The 17,768-nt window shown below is 41.0% G+C and overlaps 1 protein-coding gene across 1 annotated transcript; it reads left to right on the top strand.

The window, feature by feature from the left end:
- Positions 1-2,882: 2,882 nt before the first annotated feature.
- On the top strand, positions 2,883-17,623 carry LOC119364008 (importin beta-like SAD2). The gene is made up of 22 exons (XM_037629395.1): positions 2,883-3,212; positions 4,707-4,842; positions 4,916-5,003; positions 5,678-5,830; positions 5,978-6,140; positions 6,232-6,416; positions 6,492-6,665; positions 7,114-7,259; positions 7,360-7,483; positions 7,558-7,738; positions 9,232-9,391; positions 9,467-9,508; positions 9,585-9,703; positions 9,796-9,994; positions 10,547-10,678; positions 12,615-12,718; positions 12,810-12,989; positions 14,425-14,564; positions 14,656-14,795; positions 15,190-15,344; positions 16,699-16,831; positions 16,918-17,623. Exons 1-22 carry the CDS (start codon positions 3,123-3,125, stop codon positions 17,067-17,069), a joined length of 3,096 nt encoding a protein of 1,031 aa, XP_037485292.1. The 5' UTR covers positions 2,883-3,122; the 3' UTR covers positions 17,070-17,623.
- The last annotated feature ends 145 nt before the right edge of the window (positions 17,624-17,768 follow it).

Here is a 17,768-nt window from a genome sequence, read left to right on the forward strand (position 1 = left end):
TGACAGGTGGCCCTGCTCTGGCCGCTCCACAAGGAGACGCTTCGCAAGGGCCCTTGCCGCCAGGCAGAGCCCTGCCGAGGCCGCCAAGCACCGGGCTGCCTCGCGAGGCTCCCTTCACGAGGTCGCCTCATGAGGCAGGTCATACGACATCGGTCGCGGGGCTCCGCGCCCATCACATGGATGACGTCCTGCTGTTAGGATAAGGACGATGGGGCATGACCAAGCACAGTTTCCATTTTGGTGATAAGGGAGCGACGACGTCTATCTCCCCCAAAGCAAGTCCCAAAGCATTTCCTCTTTGGTGAAAGAAGATTGGGACGGATCGGCACGCCAGGGCATTGGTCATCGCCGAGCCCACCAATGCTTCATGAAGACTACTTTACCAGGCGGAGACCGCCTTTAGTGAGAATAGGCCTGGGCGCCTGTCCCCCTTTGAATTGCCGCCCTGTGGACACCCTTTCCTGCTCATATTTTCGGGGAAGAGGACCAAGGCACAACAAAAGGGGTAGTGCCGCCTCCATGTAAGGGGATCGAGCCATTCTCCCAACCTCTCGTGTACCTTGAGCCACAAGCTCTCTACTACAGAGCAATCCAACATAGGCAGGAGTAGGGTATTTACACCAGCATGGTGGCCCGAACTTGGGTAGCTCGTGCAACCCCTTCGTGTCCGGTGAGAGCCAGCGCGCCCGTGGCAGTCCAGCCGTAGTCGTTGCAGTGTCCTAGGTCGCCAAGCAAAGCACCCTAGAGTTTGAACCCTAGTTCTTGGAGAAGTTTCTTGGACGCAGATCCTAAACTCCGACACATACCCACACATCATATTTTTTCATACCACATACACACATCATCTGAACACAATGAACTTGCTTGCAAACAAAAAACCAAATTGCTAGCACATACACACACATCATTTATAAACCAAGCAAGATTATCAAACAAACAATATCACATACAACCATCATCTCTTCATCATCTCTCTTGATAATATCCCATGGGACAACATATGCAAATATTAATCATCTATAACCAAACCAAGATCTCAAACAAACCATACCATATACAACCATCAAGTGTTCACCATATCTCTTCATGTGGGTTCCTATGACAACGTATGGATAGCCTACGTAGGCACCAATCCGAATTAATATGGCCTACAAATTTAACAATGCACCATCTAGTACCTATCAATCATCTAAAATAATCTACCAACTACAATTTTTCCCTAAAATGAATAAACCATCTAACCATCTAACACCACCATAAAAAAGAAGAGGATTCAATCAAAATAAATTAGAGGGAAGGGGCAAGAGTACCTTGAGGATGCTTAGGGGCCTAAGATCCACGAATTTGAGGGGTGGAATGAGTATATCTTGAGGATTTGGTGAGGGGAGAGGGAAAGGGCGAGAGAGAACCTCTCTGTTCGTGCGCTAGCTCGGTCCCCGCCAGAGGATAGGGAAGAGGGAGTGGGTTGGGCCCGCGCGGCTGGATGACTTATCAGGAGAAAACACCACGGTCCGTGGCGTTTTGTGTTGAGGGCAAAAGACGAGGTCTATGATGTGTGGACCAGGGGGAAACACCAGGGACCATGATGTCTCCCATGCAAACGGGACGCAGGGATCTTGGCATGACCAAAAAAGGTCAGATACATCTTTTTTCAAACGGGATGAATTCGTGCTTAACTTAGCCAAAAAGTTAGAACATTAATTTTGCCGAAAACCCTCTTCAACGAAGCACGACACGTGACGGCACTAGGACGCAACATGTGCAATGCTCCCATAAATGACCTCTGAAGAGTTCATCATCTCTCTTCATACAGGTTCCTATGACAACATATGAATAGCCTGTACAGGCACCAATCCGAAATAATATGGCCTACATATTCAAGAACACATCATCTAGTGCCTACCGATCTTCTAAAATTGTCTACCAATGACAAAAGAATTCTAAAAATGAAGAAATCATCTACTCATCTAACACCACCCAACATTGAATATCAATGCATAATAAGAAGAGGATTCAATCGAAAAAATGAAGAGAAGGGGGGATAAAATACCTCAGGGACGCCCAGGGCCCTCAGATCCATGAATTTGAGTGGTGGAATGAGTAGGTCTTGAATATTTGGCGAGGGGAGAGGGAAAGGGGGCGAGAGAGAATCCCTCTCTGTTAGTGCGCTCGGCCCCCACAAGAAGATAGGGAGGATAGGGAAGATGGGGTGGGTTGGGCCCGCTCGACTGGATGACTTATCAGGAGAAAACGACACGGTCTGTTACGTTCTGGGTCGGGGGGAGGGGGGGGGGTTCCATGGTGTTTCCCCCTTTGCTACAACGAGCCAACGCAATGTGTGGGCCGGGGGGAAACGCCAAAGACCATGCGTCTCCCATGCAAAAGAAACACCAGGGATATTGTCGTGACCAAAAAAGGTAAGATAATTGTTTCTTTCAAAATGGGTCAGTTCGTGCTTAACTTAGCCAGAAAGTTAGAAAAATAATTCGTCCAAAAAAACCACTTCAACAAAGTGCAACACGTGACGACACTAGGACGCAACACGTGCAATGCTCTGATAAATGACCTCTCAATCCAAAAGAATGCGAAATATGATACATGGTATGGACATTTATCCATCTTTTTTTTTGAGAACACATTTATCCATCTTTTTTTTTGAGACAAACACATTTATCCATCTAGGAGTATATTAATCGGATCCAAAACTTCAGCCTTAATACTGGGCCTCGGGTTCGGACGAGGGCCTTTGCCCCCAGAAAAGTTGCTGCTGCCGGGCTTGCTCTTGCTCGGGCTCGGCCGAGCAAAACCCCTCGACCAAACCCTAGATTTAAATACCCACCACTACTCCACTGATCCACCCCTCCTTTCTCTGCCTCGAGCACGCACGGCACGGTGCGGCGCGCACGCACGCACGCTTCTCAACTCCCCAGGTCTTCCGCGACCGCGAGGCCAGAAGTGGGAGGAGGCGACCCCGACTCTCCCCACTCGCCACTCCACCCCCGCCCCCTTCCCTCTCCACCACCCCGCGTCGCCGATCGAGAACCCTAGCTCGGGGTTGCGGCCTCGCCCCTCCCGCCCTGCCGCCGCCGCCGTCGGTGTTCGAGCTCGGCCGGCCCGCCGCGATGGATCTGTCCAATCTGACCCTGGTGCTGCGCGCGGCGCTCAGCCACGCCCCCGAGGAGCGCAAAGCCGCTGAGGCCAGCCTCGAGCAGGTTAGCCCCTCCACTGCCGCCTTGATGCCGCTCTAGCCTCTCGCTCCGTTGCTTGCATCGTCGACGCCGCTATCGGGAGCCTGGGGTTCCTGCCGCGGCGGAAGGGGTTGGATTGGGGGTAGGGGTTCGTCGGATCACTGCCTCGCGCCTCTACGCTGTTTCGTTTAGCCGTGGAATCCTGCTCAATCGAACCAGTCACATCAACACAACTTCTCTGTTCCGTGTTGAGTTGATTCTTGTTGCTATGTTTTCCGTGATCTGGAGCTAGGTTGCTGAATTGGATCAGTATGAACCGGTGATCTGTATGAGCTTCACTCCTTGACCGTTTTGATGCTTGCTGCCCGTTGTCATCTAGTTCGACTTTGTTGTGGAGCTATGCTCAGTGTTGTAGTTGGCATTATTGACTTCCAGCTCATGAACACCTCAGAGTTGGTAGGCTTAGCAACCTGTTCAATCAAGCAGGCTGCCATTACAGCTCAAACTATAAGACAGCATATAAATTTTAAATCTTTTAGTGACATATAATCATGTACTCCGCACACAGAGCACTTATTTAACGATGAACATTTGTACATCACAGTGGTGCTTGTTTGGTCCCTTCCTTTTTAATGTCATAATATTATATGCTTTGTAAGGATGCAGTCAAATCTTTTCACAAGATTGTAAATTTGTTGGAGCAGAGTGATAATATCCTTTCTTTTAGTGATAATATCCTTTCTTTTAGCTATCTGCACACGTCCACTTGGACGAACTGTCTGTAAAGAGAGTTTCTTAGCCAACTTCCGTGCATTGAAGGAGCTGTTTGCTATATATTTGTTGTAATACCGCTCTCGAGTGCACTGCATTTTGGACAGCGCTTGTTTACATATTATGTAATTGAAATTATTGTTCATGAGAGCCTACCGAGTGTAAGACCATCAGTGTTGAAATTGTATTCGAGCTGATCTGTATACAGAACAGACAAATCTACCCGGTTGCCTTAATAACCTATTGTAAGTGTGTTTGCCTATAGTTATTAATCATATATGAAGCGACTGCTGCTGTGTTTTCTGAAAGTTCATACTTGTATTTGTTCTTTTATTGTATAATAATGTATTCAATACTACAATATGCGCTAACAAGAATTTGAGCCAAAACCAACACTCATGGAAGATTTAGTATTTTTAAATAGAAAGTTACCATGGACTCAGGAGATTGCAAAGCAGCTCATATTGCCATGTTCTCATTTTTCTTAGAAACTTAATTTGCATTTGTTTGTGATTGATGAATAGCTACCCTTTTCCAAGAATGAGAAATGGATCAACTACAGCGCATTACTTGTTAACATACCCAAAGGAATAATGCAGAATGCTCTAACTAAGCTGGCCATTTTGTTTTGTATTGTTCATTCTTATTCAGTGTTTCCTTTCTTTTTGTTCTATACATGTTGCGATGCTATATGCATTTGTTATTTCATTTCGGACCCTTGTACTGAAGTTCCTGTGATTCCTGCAGCTTCAGTATACGCAACAACATCTGGTGAGATTGTTACAGATCATCGTCGATGGAAGTTGTGATATGGCTGTGAGACAGGTCGCAAGCATTCACTTCAAGAACTTTGTTTCAAAAGCCTGGTCGCCTATTGATCCTGGTACGTGGAGGGTAATACCTGGGCATTGTTCCCTTCATTTTGGTAACTTGACAATTTTTCTTCCTTTCTGTAGATGAAACACGTAAAATTCCAGAAGGTGACAAGTCTATGGTTCGTGAGAATATACTGGGTTTTGTTACTCAATTGCCTCCACTGCTAAGGTAAAAATAACTGACGCAATCCACCTGTCCTTTCCTTAACAAGTAGTAATGTTTACTGTCATCGCTGCTTGCTACAATTGTACTGCTCATTGTTTTTGATTATTTTGTTATATTGTCAGTTTTTTACCAGATAAACTGAATTCTAGTGCCTGTAGTTTTCAATAGTGTATTACACTATGTTTATTATTGTTGATATCACTATTTTTGTTTACTTGTTTTACCTATGGATGGAAAATAATGTTGACCAATATTTAGTTTCGGCCTACATATACTTGATCTTCCAGCTAATTGCAATTAAAAATGAAGCTTTTATATTTTTCTTTATGCTGCTTGAAGTTCCATTTTGTTTCTAATAGAAGCAATATGTAGTAAAAAAATATTGACTTTGCCTTCATGAAACGCATTATGGGTAATAATAGACGCTGGCTTGTTGTTAGTTCTTGAATGCATCTGTTCCCTTTTTCCCTCTGTATTAAACCTCCATTTGTAGAGAAGCATTATACAAAGTATTTTCTCAAGTTGTAATGCGGCCACATGGTAATTTTTTTTGGCTAGCCATACCAGTTCACATATTCTTGTATTTATAAGTTTTCTTAATGGTGAAAGCATAACATTTGGCAGTTGTTGATGAGAAACATATGGATAATTGACACATCTTTCATGAATATCTTTAGAGCACAGCTTGGAGAAAGTATCAAGACCTTGATCCTTGCGGATTACCCTGAGCAGTGGCCTAGTCTTCTACATTGGGTTACACATAACATGGAATCACAGGATCAAATTTTCGGAGCACTTTATGTGCTAAGGATCCTATCCCGGAAATATGAGTGAGCATACATACCACCTTTTCCATCTATCATAAATCTTCTTTACTGAAATTTTGCTGTTGGCTTGATGGCATTGCAGCACAATGCTTTTGTTTTACTTCTATACGAGTTGGCACACTTATCTTATTTATGTGCCTCATGGTGTAGGTTCAAGTCAGAGGAGGAAAGGATACCTTTGTATCAAATTGTTGAGGAGTGTTTTCCTCGTTTGTTGAATATATTCAGCACACTTGTACAGATTGCCAATCCTCCAATTGAAGTTGCTGACTTGATCAAGCTGATCTGCAAAATATTCTGGTCCTCAATTTATGTACGTTCATCGTCTTATTAATTTACCCCTCCCCCCCACCCCCCACTTTTTTTTCTTGCACGCTTATGCTCTTGTCATGTGCTTTCTGCAGCTAGAAATTCCAAAGCAACTGTTTGAACCAAACATCTTCAATGCATGGATTGTTCTATTCTTAAACTTGTTGGAAAGGCCAGTTCCATTGGAAGGGCAACCATCGGATCCTGACGCTAGGAAAGCCTGGGGCTGGTGGAAAGTCAAGAAATGGATTACCCATATCTTGAACCGTTTATACAGTCGGTCAGTATTGAAAGAAGTTGGTTTGTTTTTCGTTAAATCAGTATTTTTACTTGGTTACTCATTTGTCATTGACAGGTTTGCTGATATGAAGGTTCATAAACCAGAGAGTAAAGCTTTTGCTCAAATGTTTCAAAAGAACTATGCTGGAAAAATTCTGGGATGCCATCTACAGTTGCTCAATGCAATTCGCACTGGTGGCTATTTGCCTGATAGGGTTATCAATCTTATCCTTCAATATCTCACCAACAGGTTCGTGGTAGACTTTCAAAGGACAAACCAGCTTTCATAATGTTCAGATTGCCACCTTCCATTATTTATGGTTTCTGCATGTCCCACTAGTCACGAGCTTGCTGTGCATGTCTCTCTATGCCTGTTAGATAATTTCAGCAACGCAACTTGCTCTACTGAGATTACTAATGTTACATATTCTCTTTGATCTTCCATCTTCCCTAGGAATATATAATTTGCCTAGCAGAATGTACCTTTAATAACTACTGTTAGATTTATGTTATTTCTTTTTGAACGTAGTAGTTTTGTGTTTGAGATTTACTAGCTGTATGTTGAAAATTTCTTGTTTGGCATATTTATCTGTAGCTTACTGGATATCTCCTCATATCTATCTACCACGTAAAATATGTGTACCTGGTGATCTTTAAATGTGCGGTGACTAACTGTAATGGGTTACTTGTTCTTGCAGTCTCACAAAGAACAGCATGTATCAGCTGATGCAACCACAAATCGACATAATTCTTTTTGAGATAATATTTCCACTAATGTGCTTCAATGACAATGACCAAATGTTATGGGATGAAGATCCACATGAGTATGTTCGTAAAGGCTATGGTAAAATTGCATGATCAAATTCCTCTCAATGATGTAAGTTAACATGCACTATTTTCAGTGTTCATCTGTTTACTCATGATGCCATTTCTTTTGCATGCAGATATAATTGAAGATCTTTATAGTCCTCGAACAGCTGCTATGGATTTTGTCAGCGAATTGGTAAGAAAACGGGGAAAGGGCAACCTACAAAAGTTTATCCAATTTATTGTGGAGATATTCATGAGGTATGCATCGTTGTTGTGATTTGTGCTGTGATCCTCAACCTTTATGAGCTACTAATTCAAGAATAACTTGGTAGGTATAATGAGGCATCAATTGAAGTGAAGCCCTATCGCCAAAAAGATGGTGCCCTTCTTGCCATTGGGACATTATGTGATAGGCTGAAACAAACTGATCCGTACAAGGCTGAGCTAGAGCGAATGTTAGTTCAGCATGTCTTTCCAGAGTTCAGTAGTCATGTTGGACACTTGCGTGCGAAGGTAGTATGCTCCAACTTGGCCAGCAGTTCTACCTTTTGTTCCTTATTATCATTTAGACATTCAGATCATGTATACAATTTGTTGAAGCCTGTGCATTAAGTGTTCTACCTTTTTTTTACTATTAAGTTAGAAATATGTTTATTTGTCCCAGAAATTTGCCCCACCTCAGGTCCGAAAGTTACCATGTTCACTTGTACTTTTCCAAGATACCTCTGTCCACTATTGCTCTTTGTAACAGCCTGTATAATAGTTTAAGAAAAGGTGCTGGGAATTTTTCATCTTAAAACCAAACACAGTTAATTGTGTTATTTTCTTGTGAATATTCTGTCCACTACCGCCAAAATGTCTTATATTTAGGAACAGAGGATGTATTCCTGCAACAAGTTGTCATTAAGGAGAACGGCTGAAGGGCATGCTTTAGGTTCTGGATGGTCTAGCCATGAGCCAGCAATTCACTAGGGAACGACACACAACTTCTCAACATGAAACAAAAGGCTAATCTCAGTAGTTCTCACAGCCTAACGTGACTTGCCCTCCAACGTTCTACTTCTGTTTTGATAGCATTGTCCACCATTCTCAGATCATGCTGATAGCCCTGAAATAACTGGCTATTTTCTTTCAAACTGAATATTCCAAGCTGCATGCAGTCGTCCTGATTGAAAGCTGCTAGATCCAGGAGCAACACACAAACAAGTGCTGTACCGTCTCTGGCTCTTGTGCTAGAGGACAGAAACCATGGTTGGGGAGCTGACAGTGCGCAAGGTAACCTGCAGCCAAGCAATGGTGTTGCAGCTCAAGCCAAAGAATCAACACTTGAGAGCTACATTATCTTACCAAAATAAATGAGGACAATGGAAGTTAATTTGTTCAGAGAAGGAATCCTTATACTCTGACTTAGCCGGACTACTGAAGTTTTGGAGATAAGCGCCAGAAAATGGCGTCTTCTCTTGTATCCGAAAGGGAATTTGTCCAGATGCAGTTCAAAGTGACAGATGATAATAATCTCTTGAGCTGAGAGAGCACTGTAACTACCTTGGATCCAAGTGTTACTCTCAGCACCTGGGCTGCCACATTAGATTATCTGATATTAGGTGCCAGCAACCTAACCAGTATGCCATCAAGTCTAGTATTAGTCCACGAGAAGATGAGCTGCTGACCACAATCTCAAAAGTTGACTGCACATTGTGACCACTATTGTCATATTTTAATGAATTGCTATCCTTAGGGAACTATTCAAGTTTATTTTAACAGAATGCTTTATATGTTCTGTTATAATCCAAGTTTATTTGTTTACTAATTACTTCCTCTGTCCCATAATCAAAGACGTTTCTTTACACTAGTGTAATGTAAAAAAATGTCTTACATTATGGGATGAGTAGTATCAAAGTTCTTATTTCTCTTTATTTCTATGGTTATGCTCACCTTCCCTAGTTTTCCTTGATGTACTCGCTACTTCTATGTGACACCAGACTAATATATTATATGGGCAATAGGCAGCATGGGTGGCAGGGCAGTATGCGCACATCACCTTCTCAGACCAGGACAATTTTCGCAAAGCTATGCATTGTGTTATCTCCGGTTTGCGTGATCCAGAACTTCCTGTCAGGGTTGATTCAGTCTTTGCTCTCCGTTCTTTCGTTGAAGCATGCAAAGGTGAGCTTCTTGATACCTAGTCAGTTATCAACTTTGTTCTATTTGTTCCTTACAATTTCTTTTTCCATTCTACAGATCTGGATGAGATCCGTCCTATCCTCCCACAGCTTCTTGATGGTAAGAACTACTTTATTCGACCTTGGTAGGAATGGTGATTTTGATGTGGTTTGATTGTTTATTACTTTATTTGCAGAATTTTTTAAGCTTATGGGTGAAGTTGAGAATGAGGATCTTGTTTTCACTCTCGAGACAATTGTTGATAGATTTGGTGAAGAGATGGCACCATATGCCCTTGGATTGTGCCAGAGTTTGGTATGTTGGCCCTTGATTTATGTTTAACTCAATATGGTCACATGCTGCACTGAATCTACCTTCCTGAAACTTCATGCTTACTAATTTGATAGGCTGCTGCCTTCTGGAGATGCATGGCTAGTTCAGAAGCTGATGATGAAATAGAGGACTCTGGTGCTTTGGCTGCTGTTGGTTGCTTACGTGCTTTAAGCACAATCCTTGAGTCCATCAGCAGTCTTCCCCATCTTTTTATCCAAATAGAGCCCACTTTGTTGCCTATTTTGCGCAGGATGTTGACATCGGATGGTCAAGGTATTTTGTTGTCTAATTATAAGTATTTGCTTCCGCAATTCCATTTCAAGGATATGTATAGTCTCAACTGGTTGTTTACACATCGGTTTTGTCAGTCCCTTACTGGAACTAATCTTGGTTGTTCAGGATATTGATTCCTTTAGATGTAGTTAAAGCGAACTTAAACGTAATTGGTTTCTGAATTGTGGTAGTCTTCTCTTTCTTTAAACTTTCCTTTTGATGACTGTGATAAAACCTTTAAGCTCATTAGAAGCTTGTATAGATGTAGTTAAAGCGAACTTAGACTTATTTGGTTTCTGAATTGTGGTAGTCTTCTCTTTCTTTAAACTTTTGATGACAGTGATAAAACCTTTCAGCTCATTAGAAGCTTGTAGGTAGTTACAGTTATCTCTACCCTCCCTCCCCTAAATTTGCTAGAAAAGATATAAGAACTCGATAATTATTAGCGGTTTGAGGGAGATTTAGTTTTTTGTGTTAATATCAGTTTTGATTTTATAAACTTTGTTTCTTCTTCCTTCAATTTGTGCTGATGCATTCGACTCTGTTTTGCAGATGTTTATGAAGAGGTTCTAGAAATAGTGTCCTATCTGACCTTTTACTCACCAACAATTTCTTTGGACATGTGGAGCTTGTGGCCATTGATGATGGAGGCTCTTAATGATTGGGCCATTGATTTCTTTGAGAGTAAGTCTAGTTTTGAACAGGTTGCTGTTAAATTTGCTATATGCTGGAAACTGAATTCTAGATCATGCTCATTTCTTGCTTTTTGTCTGTTACGCCTTCTGCGTCCAAATAATTATCACTTCTGAGGAAAAAAATCTTTCCAAATCACTGGCACTTTCCTAGACCACCTTGATTATCTCCACTCACACCCCTCACTTTGCCACCTTTTCAAGTACTTGGGATATAACTGAAAGTACTTTGGTCATATTTCATCCAAAACATAGTTTGCCTGTCTCGTTAACGGTGCTAAGTATTTGGGAACGAAGGGACTAAGCTATCTTTGTGTGTGATCTCTTCATTTGGTTATTTGGATACCATGCTACTTATATTATATTATTTTCCATTTCCTTTATGTTCGCAAGTTGTATTTGTTTTGCCCTGTGTCTCAATTAGCTGACTAGTTTGCATGTGATTTTGCCATGCTCATCGATTAGTTGTGTCCAAATAATTTCTCAGTGATGAGTTTTTCTTAGAATCAGGAAACAAAAAAAAAGTAACTTTGAAGAACAACATGAACATAGCTGTTTCCTCTTTTCATATAAGCACTTGATGTTGGGGTGGGAAGATTCTTGCTGCTGACTGGTGGTGGTCGCCTGGTCGCCATGGGCATGTCCCCGTGGGTACAGGAAGTTCTCATGCGAGTGTTTGCGAGGGACACCCACCAAGGGTTAAACCTCTTTGTCTTGTTGGACAGTGTGTCCATGAAGTATCCCTGGTACATACTGTCTATTCGTGATGTTTATCCAGCCAGATATCTCACTGGTGATGTATCTGCACCTTTCTGTGTCCGATGAGGTATTGGATACTATTGCAGTTCCCCTACCAAGTACGGATGCTCCACAGTTTTTCCACCATGTACACATCTGTTACAATATTGCTTGGTGAGGATCAAAGGTTGAGTGACATCCGTAGTTTGCTTTAGAAAGACGTGTTATCTGGGATGAACCTGTTTATAAGTACTACCTCCGTTACCTCCGTCCCATATTAATTGACGCTCAAACAGATGTATCTAGACGTATTTCAGTGCTAGATACATCCGTTTGAGCGTCAATAAATGGCCCTGTTTGGATCCATGGGTTAGAGTTAGTTTGGGTTAGTTTGGACTCAACTAACCTAAAAGTATCCAAACATGAGGGTTAGTTTGGGTTAGATGCATCTAACCCATCCAAAAAATTTAACCCACCCAAGAGGTGCTTATTTGGGTTAGTTCTTCTCCGGAGCACAAAAAAAACACATTTTTCTCTCGCTCTCCCCACAGCAGATCCCTCCCCACTTCCTCGAAGCTTCTCGTCCTCTTCCTCCCACCCTCTCGCAACGCCCGTGAAGGCGCATTGCCATATCCGCGCTCCATCTAACCCTGTCATCCAAACACCTCTTTGGCTAGAGTTAGTTCAGGGTTAGAATCTAGCTCTAACCTCTAACTGAGTTAGGGTATCCAAACAGGGCCAATATGGGACGCAAGAGTATGATTTTCTTTTGCGTCAAAAGGTCTCAAAGTTCTATGGTACTATGGTATTTTTTAGAAATCATAATAATATCCGAAAGACGACGCAACATCCAATCGAGTTCAAAACCAGCATCATGATGTCCAAAACAGTAATTTAGCATCCTGGTATCTGATATCTTTTGGGTAAAACGCTAATTCATTGGCGCGTTGTTTCTCTTTAGATATATATATATAAACAACAGGCATGTTGTGTCTTTTCTTGCTCCATTTGACATAATTGGTACAGTATCTGGTCTGGTCTGTGGACTGTTATTATAAAGTGCTTATCTGCTAGGCTACTTGTTCGCAAACTGGCCTGGTAGCCAATCTCCTACCAGTTGGATTAATTTTGATAGACATACATTATTTTTTTACAGCAGCTCATTGTTAAATACTTTTGTTGCCGTGCAGATATTCTTGTCCCACTAGACAATTACATTTCTCGTGGCACTGAACATTTTGTTAGCTGCAAAGATCCTGATTATCAACAAAGCTTATGGAAAGGACTGTCATCTGTGAGTGTAGATTTGATTCATTTTTAGCTTTAGTTTGTTCTGAATGTTTAAGTAGTTCTGCTCTTACAGTGGTATATCAACATTTCTCTAGGTTATGACAGACCAAAATATGGAAGATTCAGATATTGTGCCGGCACCCAAGCTCATTGAAGTGTTTTTTCAAAACTGCAAAGGGCAAGTTGATCATTGGGTTGAGCCGTATCTCAGGCTTACGATTGATAGGCTCCGTCGAGCAGAGAAGCCTTATCTGAAATCTCTCCTTGTGCAAGTGGTATGAAATGTGCATATTTCCCTTTATCTGTTCCAAAACATGCTGACCAGCTAAAGGTCTATCATAGTATGCATTATTTGGTAACAATGTTGTGTATAAGTAACGTTGTCTGTCAGTGTAGACTTTAAGTAGTACTTACAAAATAGACGATATCTAAGTGTAGTGTTAAACATAAATGATCAACTTAAAATGCATTCCGCAGCCTGGTTTGGCAACCCTGAGCTGTTAACTGTTGGCCTGCCTTTACCTCCCTTCTTTTGGTCACTTTTCCAAAGCGAACTATTAAGATCCTGTTTGGATACATAATATTTTGGAGCTCTCTTGAAACACCATGGTTTCTGGAAAATTGGAGTTTTAAATAATTTGAGCCATTTGGATATAAGAAAGACTACTCTTATAAACTTTGGCATTTTAATAGTGTGCATGGATGCATGCAATCTTGTGTTAATTATTTGTAGACCGATGAGTTCAAAGAGTTTAGTAAAAAAATACTCTCCTAAATACTTTAACTGCTTACCACAAACTATAAAGCTAGCTAGCCAAATACACTCAGGTAATTATATATATGCATGAATGCAATCTTATTTAAATTATTTTTAGATCGGCTAGTTGCCGACTTTCAGAGAGTTAAAGTAAAATAAACAATTCTCCTGGATAATTTAGTTGTTAAACTCACCTTGGGTTTTGCTAATACTGCAGAGAACTGTTAATACTTGTGAGCTCTGCTATTCTATAGATGCAACATTTTTTTTTTTTTTGCAATTTTTGAATACATTTTTTTCCAAAATAATTTGATTCCAAACAGGGTTTCTGTAATTGAAGAACCTTGTTTGCCATGATTTACAGTAACTAATCAGCAACACTAACCTCAGTTTATTGAACTATGCTATAGACTGTGCAACTGCTTTATGCTGGGTACGTACTGTGCTTTGTAAGATATTATATAACCAAAATCATGATCATATATTTTCATATATTATGATCAGTAGTTTTAAACTTTAGATTCATATGGAGCAACAATTTTACATGTTCATGCGGTTCATTTTTGCATGCCTTTTTTCCTTTAGATAATTTCGGACGTGTGGGGTATATTCAGAATGCAGCAAGATATATAACGCCTTGTTCTTGTTTGTAAAATGTTATTTTTTTCCTGTGAAGGTAAATCACATATGGTTTTCTAGGCCTACAGTGCCATAGGTCCGTAGCTATTGCTCAAAGTAACATCACTATATAATTTCATGTATCTTAAATAAGCACATTTGTGTATTTCATATTGTATGAAGCAACCTCATGTCATAGTAGGCAGGCCATGTGTTCCTTCTGATTTCTGTGTCTAGAATTGATACTACTGATTGCGTGGGTTGGTCCCCTTGACAGCCATGTACTGATGTTGAGTCAGCAAAGTTACTTATCACACTCTCCATGCCTACTGCAGATAGCTAACGTATTCTACTACAATCCTTCGTTCACACTTGCAATGTTGCACAAACTTGGAGTTGCGACAGAAATTTTCAATCTCTGGTTTGTCATGTTACAACAAGTGAAAAAAAGTGGCAAGAGGGTGAACTTCAAAAGGTAAGTTTAATTAGCTCTTGCTTGTAAAATTATTCCTTTTGTGTTTATTTGCTGTACTGACTCGACAAATGGTGTTTTGCTTTATTTTCAGAGAGCATGACAAGAAAGTCTGCTGCTTAGGATTGACTTCACTTATTGGCCTTCCAGCTAATCATATTCCAGCAGAGGCTCTAGAACGCATTTTCAAGGCAACACTTGAGCTGCTTGTTGCATACAAGGAGCAAGTTGCAGGTGCATCTCTTGTTTATTGTATGATATAAAGCGCTAGCCCTTAAAAAACTACCATATATTCCTGAGATTTCAGGCACCGGGTTGATTAAGCACTTCCATATATTGTTTCACACTTTTGCAAATCAAGAGTTCCCTTGTATTCTGTCAGAAAAAGTAGGAGAGACTCCCACTGCATATTTATACAAGAAAAAGAAGGAAATAACATACAAGGACTTCCAACTTTATTTTGCCTTTTGCTGTTATAGAACTTATATATGTAGTGTATTAGTGAAATGCTTAAATTTCTTCTTCAGTTAAATCTTAATCTTTTGCAGAACTTATATATGTAGTGTATTAGTTGAATGCTTAAATTTCTTCTTCAGTTAAATCTTAATCTTTTGCATTAATATACCAGAATCTAAGAGGCAAAATGATGCTGCTGATGATGATGTGGATGAATTTGATGCTGATGAAGAAGAGAATGAGGAGGATGAGGATGATGGGGAGATGGGGGTTGATGATGAAGATCAGGATGAAGTAAATAGTCTTAATATACAGAAACTAGTACAGGTTTGTTTTGTTATCTTGTCTCGAGTAAAATTCGCATTCGAAGATCTTATTGGCATGGTTTAATTTTTATTTTATATGCCCACCATGTTAATTTTATCTACAAGTGCTTGTCATGATGGAATAGTTAATAGAGCTAATGCAATCTCTGGTGAAGGTGCTTATTACCTTCAAATATGAGCACCAGAGAATCGCCAAGAGGAAGTCATTACATAAATACGTAGACTGCTTGGTAGAGTTCCAGATCTCAATTTTCCAGCCAACCAGCTCCTGATCCTTCCAAGTCTTGAGGATCTGGATCTGTCTCATAAAAGCACACAGAAGAGAATATGCTTGATTCTGGCAGCGATTAGTAGATAAGTCCTAAAAACAATGTTATTGGCTCTAGAAACACTGAAAGAGAGGTCTGGGACGAAAGGGCTGCTTCAAATATTTGTATGTTGGGAAGTTGGGTAGCATTGGCAGGTAACTTCACCTTGCTTTGGACTTCTGAGGTTCACAGAAGATCTTTGGTCTGGTAGGCAGGGGCAAATGGTACCTGGAGCTGGGGCCTTAATCTGCATGGATAGCACATCTCCAACGGAGTGAGGGCTTTTGGCGGGCGACCTCCATGGAGGTGGATATTTAAAAAAATTCAATAATTACATTTTGGAGTTCCAAAAAATTCTGAAATTTTTTTCTACACATTCATATGGATGTATTCTACATGTGTATACAATCTCATAACGAAATACATTATGGTGAGAGCTACACAAAAAAGAGAAAATCGTGCATTTCTAATAGTGAACAGTGTTTGCACTGTTCATCAGTTTGAAAACCGCGATTTGTCTTTTTTGTGTAGCTCTCATCATAATGTATTTCATCTTCAAAAGTTGCACACACGTATAGTGCATCCATGTTAACATGTATGATTTTTTTCAGAATTTTTTGAAACTTTAAAATATGTTTTTCGATTTTTCCAAAATACCCACCTCCATGGAGGTCGACCGCCATTGGCATTTATGCATCTCCAACGCTACTTTAGATGAAATTTATATCTTCAATACTCGTACTCTAGGGAAAGATGCTAAGTAAAGCGCACACTTCACTTGTGGCCTCATAAAATCACCTGCCCTTGTTTCATAGGCCTGTTAGCAGCTCGATGAGCCTTTTGCCTCCCTGTGTACACGGACACAGTTCATGTGCTGTTAGCTGCACTGGAAAGAACACCTCAGTCTCCTTTGGTTAACAATGTTGTCTGCAAAGAACAAGTGACAAGATCCTGTAGCAGAGATGTCACACAAGTATTTTGGGTATAATTTTCTTTGCGTTTTTATAGCACCCTGTGATCACTCTTTACACACTTGTGGTAATTCAGGCAAGAGGTTTTCAGCTCCATGATGAGGATGATGATGATGATGATTCTGATGATGATTTTAGTGATGACGAGGAGCTGCAGACCCCGATAGATGAGGTTGATCCATTTATCTTCTTTGTTGGAACCATCCAAGGTAGAGAATATTTCCCACTGTACATTCTTTTGCAGTACTTATTTGTGCCCAAAAGTTGCTGACAAGGCAATAATTATTTTGTCCAGCTGTACAAGCATCCGACCCAGCCAGGTTCCAGAGCCTTATGCAGACACTGGATTTTCACTACCAGGCACTGGCTAATGGCGTTGCTCAGCATGCCGAGGAAAGAAAAGTTGAAATTGAGAAAGAGAAGTTGGAGAAAGCAAATGCACAGTGATGAATGAATTATAGCAATGGTTGTTTGTCTTGAGTTTTGTTGCAGGCCAGTACCCGTGATTTGGTGATCGCAGGCAATGGGTTTTTGCAGCCTTGGTCTACTTGTTTTTGGAGGCCTGAGGCACACAGTTCTTGGAATAGAAGAAGTCGACAACAGAACCATCGTGGATAATCTCTTGCAGCCTCGGTCTATTTGTTTATGGGCAGTGCGAGCCCTACAGATGATACTACACACTTGTTATGATGCTGTTTTGGTCCTGAGCTCCGGCTCCGTTTGGTCGATGGAATTTGTTCAATGAGCCCTGTGGTTGGGGCGCGTCCCCAAGTTCGCTTATAGACTAGGAATGTCCGGTGTAGAGTGTATATGATTGGGCGGTTATTGGTGGATTACCAATACGATGGTTTCATTTTTTTTATGTCGTTGCAGGATTCAGTGAATCCATTTTTGTCCGTACGATTTGTTGAACATCGTTCAAGCATGTCTCTGTATGGTTTGACAGAGGCTGGTGAAATAAACTTTGCCTGCATCTGGTAACCTGGATATGGTTATGATTACTATCGCAATGCATAAGTTTTTTTGTGTGATATTTGCTGTCCGGTCATCACGAGTGAGTATCGCATTCTGTACATTGTGGATGACTGAGTGCAGTAACAACGAAGACGGATACTCGTGAGATCTGACCAGGATGGCCGAGCCCAA

This window comes from Triticum dicoccoides, chromosome 2B, assembly GCF_002162155.2.
Source record: "Triticum dicoccoides isolate Atlit2015 ecotype Zavitan chromosome 2B, WEW_v2.0, whole genome shotgun sequence".
Classification (NCBI taxonomy): Eukaryota; Viridiplantae; Streptophyta; class Magnoliopsida; order Poales; family Poaceae; genus Triticum; species Triticum dicoccoides.

What these genes read in the sequence shown, in the direction of transcription:
- LOC119364008 (XM_037629395.1), top strand. Translation starts at nt 3,123, where the DNA reads ATGGATCTGTCCAATCTGACCCTGGTGCTGCGCGCGGCGCTCAGCCAC. An exon ending in AAGAGGGTGAACTTCAAAAG is followed by an intron (nt 14,565 to 14,655) that starts GTAAGTTTAATT and finishes CTTTATTTTCAG; the next exon opens with AGAGCATGACAAGAAAGTCT. An exon ending in ATATACAGAAACTAGTACAG is followed by an intron (nt 15,345 to 16,698) that starts GTTTGTTTTGTT and finishes GTGGTAATTCAG; the next exon opens with GCAAGAGGTTTTCAGCTCCA.